At 39.4% G+C, this 13,154-nt stretch overlaps 1 protein-coding gene across 1 annotated transcript in view; it reads right to left on the reverse strand.

Moving 5' to 3' along the window:
* Window positions 1–5,141: 5,141 nt before the first annotated feature.
* Window positions 5,142–13,154, reverse strand: part of PSPC1 (paraspeckle component 1) — an 83,962-nt gene continuing 75,949 nt past the window's right edge. The window contains exon 7 of the mRNA XM_074957945.1: window positions 5,142–5,239. Coding sequence (XP_074814046.1) covers window positions 5,210–5,239 — 30 coding nt within the window. The 3' untranslated portion in view covers window positions 5,142–5,209. The remainder of the gene's footprint in view (window positions 5,240–13,154) is intronic.

A 13,154-nucleotide genomic window follows, 5' to 3' on the forward strand; every position in this document is an offset into this window, starting at 1 on the left:
AGGTCAGAGAAGGCTATTTTCCCTTCCACAATGTACCACAGTGAACATCAAATCAATCTGTCATGACTAATGCTGTGTGTCTGTCATGGAAGTCACAGATTCCATGACTTTCCGTGACCTCCATGACTTCTGCAGCTGCCGGTGCTGCCTCCGGGGCTTGGCTAGAAGCAGTTTGGGTGTGTGGGGGTGGTTCAGGGCTGGGGCATGGGGTTGGGGTGGCTCTTACCTGAGGGGGGGAAGGAGGGGTCCCTGCAACTTCTAGGCGGAGGGACCAGGGGGCTCCGTGTGCTGCCTGTACCCACAGGCGCCACCCCTGTAGTTCCCATTGGCAGCTGCGGAGCTGGCACTTCTGGGGGGGAGCAGCACACGGAGCCCCCCGATGGCCCTCCCCCCATGCACTCCAGGGCCATGTCAGTCAGAGCAGGGTAGGGAGCTTGCCAGCCTCGCCAACCCCCACCCCAGCACAGGTGGTGCCCAAGTCCAAGTTTTAGTCAAGGGTATACAGTAAAAGTCATGGACAGGTCGTGGGCCATGAATTTTTGTTTACTGACTGTGACCTGTCCATGACTTTACTAAAAATACCAATGACTAAAAAGTAGCCATAGTCATTTAACTATTACTATTTTCCAGGCATTTTTCCTCTCATTGAGTATCTCTCTTCAGATTCTTTTTTAACTTGAAAATCCTCAGGTTGAATCTCATTTCCTGTTAAATTTCCCCCGTTTGTTTTTTACCAGGGTGATTAATTGTGCTGTTAAACAACACTAGAATACCATTTCTTGTAAATATTTTTGGATATTTACTACATTTTCAAATAGATTAATTTCAATTACAACACAGAATACAAAGTGTACAGAGCTCAATTATATTTTATTACAAATTTTTGTACTGTAAAAAATAAATTATTTTTCAATTCACTTCATACAAGTACTGTAGTGCAATCTCTATCATGAAAGTTGAACTTACAAATGTAGAATTATATACCAAAAAAACTGCATTAAAAAATAAAACAATGTAAAACTTTAGAGCCTACAAGCCCATTCAGTCCCACTTCTTGGTCAGCCAATCACTCAGATAAACAAGGTTGGTTACAATTTGCAGGAGATAATGCTGCCTGCTTTTTGTTTACAGTGTCACCTGACAGTGAGAACTGGAGTGCTCATAGCACTGTTGTACCTGGTGTTGCAAGGTATTTACATGCCAGATGTGCTAAAGATCCAGATTCCCTTCATGCTTCAAGCACCATTCCAGAGGACATGCTTCCATGCTGGTGATGGGTTCTGCTTGATAACAATCCAAAGCAGTGCGGACTGACGCATGTTCATTTTCATCATCTGAGTCAGATGCCACCAGCAGAAGGTTGATTTTCTTTTTTGGTGGTTTGGGTTATGTAGTTTCTGAATCAGACTGTTGCTCTTTTAAGACTTCTGAAAGCATACGCCACACCTCGTCCCTCTCAGATTTTGGATGGCACGTCAGATTCTTAAACCTTGGGTCGAGTGCTGTAGCTATTTTTAGAAATCTCACATAGGTACCAACTTTGAGTTTTGTCAAATCTGCTGTGAAAGTGTGCTGAAAACAAACATGTGCTGGGTAATCATCCGAGACTGCTGTAACATGAAATATATGGCAGAATGCAGGTAAAACAAAGCAGGAGACACACAATTCTCCCCCCAAGGAGTACAGTCACAAATTTTAATTGACACTTTTTAATGAGCATCATCAACATGGAAGCATGTTCTCTTGAATGGTGGCCGAAGCATGGAAGAGTGTATGAGGTGAATTGAAAAATACTATTTCTTTTATCATTTTTACAGTGCATATATTTGTAATCAAAAATAATAATATAAAGTGAGCACTTGTGCACTTTGTATTCTGGGTTGTAATTGAAATCAATACTGAAAACACAGAAAAACCATCCAAAAATATTTAATACATTTCAATTGGTATTCTATTAAGTGTGATTAATCATGATTGATTTTTTTTAATCACGATTAATTTTTTTGAATTAATCACGTGAGTTAACTGTGATTAATTGACAGCCCTATTTTTTACTCAGTGAATTAGGGGTTTATGAAAGATATACAGACCTGAAAATTGAAGTTCTTTCCCTAGGAGTGGTAGGGGCATATGGGAAAGTTGCAACTCCACAGGAGTGGTAGGAATAGGAGACTCAAGCTTATAGGGGGAAATAGTTGTTTAAGCAGGAGAAGGGGGAGGTATAGCTCAGTGGTTTGAGCATTGGCCTGCTAAAACCAGGGTTGTGAGTTCAATCCTTGAGAGGGCCATTTAGGGATCTGGGGCAAATATTGGGGATTGGTCCTGCTTTGAGCAGGGGGTTGGACTAGATGACCTCCTGAGGGCCCTTCCAACCCTGATATTCTATGATTCTAAGAATTCTATGATTCTAAGGATCCTGTAACAAAAAGTACTAATTTTCACTCCCAAGACAGAATAATTCTAGGATTCCATATGCAATTTTCCAATGTTTATATTCATCCATATACTTTATGAATCAAATTTTCCAGCATGTTAGCTTTATTGTACAGGTTGTGGTGGGGTGCCTCAGTGTTCCTCAAAAACAACTGTGACGGTGCACCCCATAAGGCTTTATGGAAATATGCTTATGAATGTATATATGACATAACTGAAATATGTTTTATGCTACATATGCCATGTAACATCTCTCTGTAAAGGTTATGATCTACTGAATCTATTCATCCTGTTTGTATGCATGTACCATTTTTGTATTCAACGTTCTGGGTATTGGCTGTGTACTTGCTTGATTTTTAAATAGCCTTAGTAAAGCATTTGGTCAGCTTCTTGAGAAAGGAATGTGCAAATTAAGTGCCCAATCAAGAAACACTTAAACAATGGCTCTTAGAAGGCTCCAATCCACGTAAGAAGTCTTCCTGGAGACATTCAAGATAGCATGTGAACCATGGCTGCTACCTGTAAGTTCTGAGTCATGCATGGACATGTGACTTGCCATGTGACTCCAAAATGTCATCTTATATCTGGGATTCTACACGGGGGGGGGACGGGTGTCCACCCACAAGAGCAATCTATTTAAGCCCGTGGGAGACCCCTCCATTTTGTCTTCAGCTGGCTCAAGAGATAGCCTCTCCACCCCCAAGGATACTTGAAAGAAACTGGAACAAAGGGCAGTAACTACAGAGGGTGTGAGTGATTGCTGGACCCAGACTAGGAGGAGACTAGTCTGTAAAAGGAAGCTTACTGAAACTCCTCTGAGGGTGAGGTTTTATCTGTATTCAGTTTTCTTACTGTATTAGGCATAGACTTGTGGGTTTTATTTTATTTGGTAATTCACTTTGTTCCAATATACTTGGAACCACTTAAATCCTACTTTCTGTATTTAATAAAATCACTTTTTACTTATTAATTAACCCTGAGTATGTATTAATACCTGGGGGGGAGTGGGGAGGAACAGCTGTGCATCTCTCTAAGCATGTTACAGAGGGCGAACAATTTATGAGTTTACCATGTATAAGCTTTATACAGGGTAAAATGGATTCATTTGGGGTTTGGACCCCATTGGGAATTGAGCATCTGTGTGTTAAAGACAGGAACACTTCTCAAGCTGCTTTCAATTAAGCCTACAGCTGTTAGGGGACGTGGTTCAGACCTGGGTCTGGGTTTGCAGCAGGCTAGCGGGTCTGGCTCAAATAGGCAGAGCCCTGAAGTCCCAAGCTGCCAGGGCAGGAAAGCAGGGGAAGTAGTAGTCTTGGCACATCAGCTGGCAGCCCCAAGGGGGTTTCCGCAATCCAACCCATCACACCACCACCCTGGCTCTCACCCTATCCATTGCCCTAGAATTTTTCTCTTGTTCCTTTTTTCTTCTTGACATCTCCCTTCAGCTTCCCTACCCTTTACAAATCCCATCCCAACAGACTCAGCAGCTAGAAATGGAAAGGATCTGTTAGATCCATTCCCTGCCAATGCAACTTTCCGCAAGTTTTACGGTTTCTCATCCACACCTTTTGTCCATAGCCTTAATATACTGGTTTTAAAATTCTTGATCAGCCTCACCCTTTACCCTTATGTATTCCACCGCACCCCATATTCATGGTGCACTGGGCTATTCTTAATTCTCCTCTCCCTATCTATTTACTGATGATGGCAAAACCACTGGGAAGGCTCTCTAACCCCACAGTGACAGGCAGTGTATAAAAACACAGAGAAATAATTATCTATCTGAACTCCTCCTGACTGATCATTTCAACCTTTGCAAATCTTGCTTAAGATTCCTTAAGTAATGAAACACCAAACAACACTGTATCCAAGCAATCACAATTATCTCATCTCCATAATATATTTTTTGGGGTAAAAATCTGGAATACTCTGTTCTATTTTTATGGGAGATGCCGTAACAGATAAAACTCCAATTATCTTTCAATATATATGTGAATCAAACATTTGTTTGTTGAGTATCTTCAGAGATTAGACACATTTTAGACTGGATGAAGTTCTCATAGAATCCATTTAGGCCTTGTTTATATCACAAGTTGCAGCTGTTTAACCGAAAGTCCGATTTTTAAAAATCAATATAGTTAAAGCAGTGCAAGTCTGCATGCTCTAAACCTGGCTTATAAGGATTTAGTTTAATGAATTGATTTATGCTAAATTGAGGTGTCCACATAGGAGTTTGGACCACTTTAAATCAATTTTAAAAACACACCTTTAGTTAAATTGGTGCAATCTGTAATATACACAAAGCCTCAGTTTTAGACCAAGTGGGAGAACTTGGTGCCACACATGCATTTACACACTGTGCGTCCCACAACACTAGCCTTTCATATGTCCTGTATATGTATTAGAGCAACATACTGTTACTCAAGCCCTCTCCTCACAGACGAAGCAAAGGGAAACACAAATTCAACAATATCTTAAAAGACTAAAGTCTGTTAACATAATGGTTGATAGAAATTATAAGTGTCAAAGGATATAGTAATTATTACCTGAAGGTAAGATTCAAAGGTATTGGTGGAAGTGTATGAACAAATTCCTTCATCAAATTAAATGCAAAAACAAAAAAATCCATCTGTCTCATAACTGTAAGTAATTACTAAATAAAAAGCCAAATGTGCAAATACATACCTGAACGTAAAAAAAAAAAAAAAAAAAAGCTTCAGGATCTTGACCCTCTGTACTCTTAAGACAGAGTAGAACTTTGTTTTTAAACCAATCTTCATCTGCATTTTAGCATTTTAATTTTAACCTAGAAAAAAAAATAATATGTAGTTATAGTCAAATATCTGGGGCATTTTAAGCAAAATAAAACAATTATCTACATGGTAGTGGGCCCTATACTGTTCAAAGTACAATAACTCTTCCCTTCCCTAACATATGAATTTTTTAAAGGTAGAATTATTGTAGGACATGTGACCAAAATTGAAATTACCTCCTCACAAATTCATTTTCATCTCTAACCATTCCCTCCACTATAAGCAGTTTTCCCTACTCTTAATTACTAAGATCTTTAAAATCTGTTATTGTACCAGTCAGTTAACAGCCAGTTGGTGTTTCAGTCATTATGAGTTCCTTTGTCATTATATTGCTATGAACATTTCAGCTCAAAGTGCAGTTCTACTAAGAAAAATGTGTATGACATTAGTTCCCTTTGCCCACTCAAACACACTGAAGGATCTGAGAATCAAACTAGGTTCTTTTCTTCTCATGTTACCACTAGTAAAAGATTCTGCCAAAGCAGGCCCTCAGTAACATCTGTGCAATCCCAGTGCCTTCAGTGGAATTGCACAAGTGTATTGCAATGTTGTACATAATTCTGCTGATGGTGTGCAAGCAGGAATAGAATTCAGCTCCCTCCCCTCTAGCTCCACAGAATGAATATAACTAGCAGATATACAAAGCAGTAAACACTATCTAAAATCAGCAGATATTGCTGAATTGCAAACAGGGAGCAAATATGTGGCATAATCAATCATAGAATATCAGGGTTGGAAGGGACCCCAGAAGGTCATCTAGTCCAAGGAACCACCATATTTTTTAGGAACATTTTGGAGCAGAATCATATTTTAATATATTTAAATATGATATACTTAATCCATGCAGATCTTTAATATTAAACTGTAAAGTTTAATATTCAAGTTTAAGACATTTGTTTTGTGGTTTAAAATTCTTTATAAATATATATTCAGCTTAAACACAAGATTTGCTCACTTTAAATATAAATGCAGTCAACTTTAAAGAGCAATTCATAATACAAGTTATAATTTTATTTCTGTTAAAAGTACTAATTCATATTTTACAATGAATGTTACTATAAAGCACAAAAAAGTCAAAGTAATTAGTTATTTTAAAAACTAACAGGGGTATGCATCCCAAACTCTGGATGTCCCTTAGAACACTTAACATCCAGAATCATCAAAAATTCAGACCGCTTAAATCCACTGCCCCCACAAATCAATCTGGCCCAAAAACTTAATTACAAAAAACAAACAAAAACAAAAAAAAAAGACCCATTTAACCCTCATCTTCTCTCCACAAACACTTGAGGGTTTAAAAAAAACCCAAAACACTGCAGAGTATTCAGGTCTTTTTCAAATCATGGCACTAACAGACCAGGGAGGCAGAGGGAGAGAAACACATGTTCCGAAGTTAAAAAGCCCTAAGGAAACCCTCCTTTCTACATGAAGGAACTGATTTGAGGGTCTGTGTTCACTACAACTACAGCAGTATGACACAAGGAGATGGGTGTACTCCAAGTAACCTAGACTCAAACCATCCAGGGCTTTTTAAAACTATCATTTACCAACACCTTGAGTTCTAGTCTGAAGCTGACAGACACCTAGGATATCTTGTTATGTTATGTACTCCCAAAGTAAATATCCACATAAGCAGGCTGCAGCATTCTAGACTAGCTTCAGTTGCTTGAATTGCAAGGTGGAGGCCCAATACATTTCAACAGTACTCAACTGAAGTTACAAAAGCAGGTCCACACACAAAATAAAGGTCACATATCCATACCAAGTACAGCCGACATATAGTTGCTACATAATCATCCACAAGCTGCTTTGGGTCTAATAAGACTCCGAAGTTGAAAAATGATTCATAAATAATAGCTGCATCCAATCAGAAGTGCTAATATAATTCTAGCCAATTTTTCCAATTGCTTCCCCTATTCTACACTAAAATTATTTCTGCGTGATCTAGACTGATCCTCAGCTAGCTAGTCTTCATTCACATCATTCTCCATAGACATATGGTCATCCATTCCACTACACCAGTGAGACTAGCCATAATGTAATTATTCAACTGGGTATCCTCTGCCTACTGCAGACACTATAGCCCATATATTCTTACTAACACTTCTAAAGGGCTCATACTACAAAGAACTACCGCTCTAGCAGCACTATTTCATGATCAAGTGTATCAAAAGTTGACTATATACATACATCTCTCTAATAAAATCAGCCTGGGCATGCCTTTAATACCCTACCCAGAAGAATACCAACTACCACCACTAGTGCAGTTTCTATCCCACATCCAGGTCTAAACCCAGACTGACCAGGGTTATGCCCAAATAAATCTGTTAGTCTTTAAGGTGCCACCAGACTCCTTGTTGTTTTTGTGGATACAGACTAACACAGCTACCCTTCTGATACTGGAAATATTGCTATTCTGCTTCACCGCCACCTTCTGTAAATTTTTTCATACATGGGAGATTCAATTGCACCCTGGGTGAGATTATCAAAGTCAAAACTTGATTTCCTTTCTATGTAGCAGTCCCAACTCCACTCTCAGATAAGGAGGAACTGACAATCGCCACTAACAAAGTACCCATTTCTCACTACTGAGTTTTATCAGACGAGGGGACAGGGCTGCAATAAGCAGGTGCCCCAACATTTCCAGGTGTTTAGTAAGTAACACTGGTCAAAATTCAATCACAGAAGATTTGGTTTTTGAATATTAAAACACTGCTCTGCACCCTCAGATATGACCAGTTCCATGTGAAATCCAGGTTTTTTTTTTTATCTGCAACGTAACCAGAAAAATCCTCGCTAAGAAAAACTCAACTGGTCCCAGATGAAGACAGCTCACGTTTACCAAACTATCCACTTCCACTGTAGAATTTGGCTGAGAGAGACTTTGCAGTGTTGCCCTGGATTTGAGGGGTGTGTGGACCCCAGAATGTGATTAAACTAATTGCAACCATATTATGCACATTCAGCCACGGTGAATTAATAAAATAGAACCCATCTAGTTGAGGGTTAATTGGAATAAGCAAGCTTTTGAAGGCAAGGTCAAATGCTAGCTGTATGCTGGCAGGTTCTGTAATCAGAAGGGGAGAAGGAGAGAAAAGTTATTAAAACTGAGACTGAAATAAAATACGTGGACAAAAAGCCTTGAATCTGGACGCCTTCGATATAGAAAGTTTATCATGACTAAGATTGCTAGGAATGTTTGTTGATACATACAGTGATGAGCTGCCAAAATCTGAAGAACCGGTTCCTTCAGTCGCTCAGGGTCTTTGGCGGCACTTCGGGGGAGGGTCCTTCAGTGGCTCCGGGTCTTCAGTGGCACTGAAGTAGCTGCTGCCGAAGACCCTGAGCGAATAAAGGGCCTGCTGCCGAAGTGCCACCGAAGACTCGGAGCGCCGCCAGGTGAGTGAAAATTAAAAAGGGATTCTCAGCTGGGGAGCCTACCCAGCCGGGAGCTCAGGTGGGCCAGCAGGACGGTCCTGCGGGCCAGATGTGGCCCGCGGGCCGGAGTTTGCCCACCCCCTTTAACAACCGATTCTAAACCAGCTTCAAAATTTAACAACCGGTTCATCCGAACCGGCTCCAGCTCACCACTGGATACATAGTTTTCTGAAATGTGGAAAAGTGATGACCCAGTAGAGGTCACTATGACCTATGTGTTTTGTAAAAGTTAGTTATAAAAGATTAGCTAATGTAATGTATTTTAGAGCAGTCCTCTGGAGCTATCCAAGGAGAGACTTTTTTTCTGACATCTTTACTCCTCAAGGCGGAAGCGAATGGCCATCATGGACCTGCTGTTAATTACTCAATATCATGCCAGAATTTAAGTAAATATTTGGGCTGTTCTAAACCTATTGCTTATGTCTGTGTATGCTTAAATCTAATAAACTGCAGTTTTAGACAAGAGCACACTTGTATCAATTACCATCAGATGGAATGGCTGTGTTCCCACTGATGTATTCCTGACATCACCTCGAGTGAAACAGCGAAGTTACCACTGCTGTGGGTTCTGAAAACCTCAGGTAACAACAGGTCTACAGTTAAGGCAAAGGAACTCTTGCCTGCACATCCATGGATTAAGTGTTTTTAAATTATTTATATCATATGTGGCTGGTCTCCACTCAGGACTTTCAGTACTCACACTGTCTGTGCTCCCTCATTTCATCCATCGCAAGATATCTGAAAACCAGGATGACATGCAAGGACAAAACTATAGGAGAAAGCATTTAGGAGCCTTCTATCACATATGCCATTGTCTGCACAACACATGCTCACAGAGCCCATGAAACCTATCCAGTTTCATCGATCTCCTTGAATGGACTATCAAATCATGTCCCTTTCCCGCAATGGAATAAAGGAAAACCCCAACCTCAAACCACAGGAGGTAATGGCTGTCCCATAAGGACATAAATATTACATCTCCAACCTCCAAACACTAGATCCAGAATGTGGCTAGTTATATTGCTATACATATAGAACCAAAAACTATGTGGGATAATTCCCATAACTGTCTCAAACTCCTGGATCAATCTAGATGAATTGTCATTTGGACAGATATTAAAATCTGTGAGCATCACCACTATTTGCCATCACTTCCAACACCATTTTAGTGAGGTATCTAAAATTCAGCTAAGGAATAATGTGGTGCAGTAGGGAAATCCATTCAACAACTTTAAGTAAAGACAAAGATCCTTGTGAGCCATGTCTATATCTAGCAAAGCTAATAAAACAGAGATTAATCATTTTAGCCTGTAACTATGATTTTCTTTTTGCTGTTTCCTACCTGATCCTCCCACTACCCATCACCACAAAGCCTGAGGAACCCAAAGCCTGCAATGAGCTCCCTTCAACTTCTTATCAGATTCTCAGTGAATGATAGCATTGATACACTTACTTAGCCACCTAGAAGTAGTTACTGAAGGAACAAAGCTGCTGGAACTAGGCTCCCACATAACTTCCTGGTCAAGCTTCAAAAGACCATTTCAACACTTGTCCAACACACACCTCCGATCCTGTTTCGTCAACCTCCCTATCTCATTTAATCTTTAAAACCTCTCTCTCCTTCTGGAAACAACCAAACAAATCTCTCCTGCATTCCACTCAACCAAATCTTAGTCCTTTTCCATAAACCTCCTTAATCTTAAAGTTTCAGAGTAACAGCCGTGTTAGTCTGTATTTGCAAAAAGAAAAGGAGTACTTGTGGCACCTTAGAGACTAACCAATTTATCTGAGCATAAGCTTTCGTGAGCTACAGCTCACTTCATCGGATGCACACCCAGGATATATGTATCCTATTCAAATTAGTAATAGACCCTTATTCTGGATTCTCATAATCAGCCATTTATGTGTCATGTATGTGTCATGTTATGTAGCAGTCCCAACTCCACTCTCAGATAAGGAGGAATTGACAAGTACCCATTTCTCACTACTGAGTTTTATCAGACGAGGGGACAGGGCTGCAATAAGCAGGTGCCCCAACATTTCCAGGTGTTTAGTAAGTAACACTGGTCAAAATTCAATCACAGAAGATTTGGTTTTTGAATATTAAAACACTGCTCTGCACCCTCAGATATGACCAGTTCCATGTGAAATCCCAGGTTTTTTTTTATCTGCAACGTAACCAGAAAAATCCTCGCTAAGAAAAACTCAACTGGTCCCAGATGAAGACAGCTCACGTTTACCAAACTATCCACTTCCACTGTAGAATTTGGCTGAATGCACAGTTGATCTTCCATTGTAGATGTTTACATTCAGGTATTATTTTTAAAATCCTCCAAAATACGTTAAATGCAGCAGGATCAGAAATAAAGAGCTGTTAGAAGCAGCTGTCACATATATCTGATACATGAAAGGCTCTGGGTCTGATTTAAAAAAGAAATGTTGTGTATGTCAGCACAGGTTCAACTGGTCCACAAGGTCAAGTTACGGAGGCCAGTGATGCAGGTGAAGGCTGGCTGAAGCATGAGGGGTTCAGACACAGGTGACAGGAAAGGAGGAGGAAGGGTGAAATGTCTAAGACAAAATGAAAGTAACTTTCCCAATATGAACCAGCCTCCAAAAGATGCCATAGCAAACCTCCAAATTTTACTACCCTCCCAGCTTCCAAAACCATCCTGTACACTCATTACAAGCAATGCGATCTTTACAACTTCCACATTCTCATGTACCACACTAACAGATAAGAGTCCTCAATCTGCCTTCCCCATCATAGCCAATCTCCATCTGAAGCAGTTCACCTACTATATAAGGGCCAATATTGGTCAGTCCTGCTTTAGAACTGTTCTCTTTGGCCAAAAGTGAGGATAGCTAAAACCGGATTAACCACAAGGGCAAAATAAATAGGTAGGTATCCTTTTACCAAAACTAGTGTCAGTGGCTTTCAGAAATCTGAATGCTAATAAACAAATTTGTAAGAAGTGATATTTTATAGAGTGTATTTTTCCATCATTAAATTGATTACACAAACTGTATTTTATTACACTTATTTTAATTAAAAAGCATGTATAATACTAAAATAGAATTTTCTCAGCTAGTGAGAGCACAGGGATAACTATGATTATATCTCTTTGTGCTCTGACTGGCTACTCTCATCAGAATCAAATCCCCACAATGAGCTATGCCCTCTCAACTCTGACCCCTCCCTGTCACTCTAACCCAAACTGTGAGCTAGAATTTAATTACAAAGGAATTATTCTTAGTGAGGACTGAATGGAGTATTCTGGCAACAGCTGAGCTCAGAGATTTATAATAGCTAGATGGAGTGCACTGATGAGGAAAGATCACTTTTTGGTATAATAACTGGAAGTTTCATCATGTTAATTCAGCTAAAGAGGTTTGGTTTTGGTTTTTAAGCCCAGAATGTGGTTACTTACTCAATAAGTAGTAATATTTAAATATTATTTAAACACTTATAGGGCACAAAAAATATGCTCTATGTTAAGAGAGTAGAATGAATATAAGAGCTAAACACTCTTGACTCTTTGCAAGTATACTACTGTAGCAAAATATTACTTCCTTCTAAGGCTCATGGAGGTTATTCTCTTCAGTAATCTAATGAAAGCATTAGCTCTTCAGTGCAGCATGAGTTGCACATAACTTGCAAATATTGGTATGTGTAGTTTAATTAAGAGCTTCTTTAAAATATATTATTTCCTTAAAAATTAACACACAATTTTGGTATGAATCTCTTAGTTAAAATCCCAAATACATAGCAGAAGTCTATCTATGATTTTATACCACACTTATCACTTACAGCCAAGCACCTTCTGAGTCTTGTATTTCTGTTTTAACATTTGTACTGTACCCTCATTCTCTCTGGACATAATTCTTTACACAGCTTCATTGGCTTGGTTGAGTGCACAGGCTGAGGTTGCTTCCTACTTTTTTCTTAACATAAATGACAATGTTAATGGTAATTTTTATATCTGGTCTCCCCTTCCACCCTGACCCACCTCTTTACTGTGTGTCTAGATAAAATTTACCTAAAGATATATAACTACAGAGCAAACAGACTTCCACTGAAGTGGGCCATATGGCACTTTGACTTAGCCAGCAGGAAAAGCAATCATTTTATGATCAGCATACCCACTATCCACCATAGAGAAAGGAAGAACTCTATTTTTGAGATGCACTCAGGACATGTGATCATGTATTTGGGGAAACAGATGTTATCCAAAAGAAACCTTCAGCCAGATATTCCGCACAGCTGTATTCGTATTTGCATTTGTCCATTTGACTTCTTGGCAAAAGGTGACAGAGAACAACACTGGTTGTTGAAGTAGCAATAAAAAAATACGATATACATTTTAAAAATTGTCAACCAATGACTCTGTTTCCCTTAGCTATCACTTTTACTTAAGTATTTCTTATTCATTCAGGGCTGAATCCTGCTCAACTTAAACAAGAGTATAG

Source organism: Natator depressus, chromosome 1, assembly GCF_965152275.1.
Source record: "Natator depressus isolate rNatDep1 chromosome 1, rNatDep2.hap1, whole genome shotgun sequence".
NCBI lineage: Eukaryota > Metazoa > Chordata > Testudines > Cheloniidae > Natator > Natator depressus.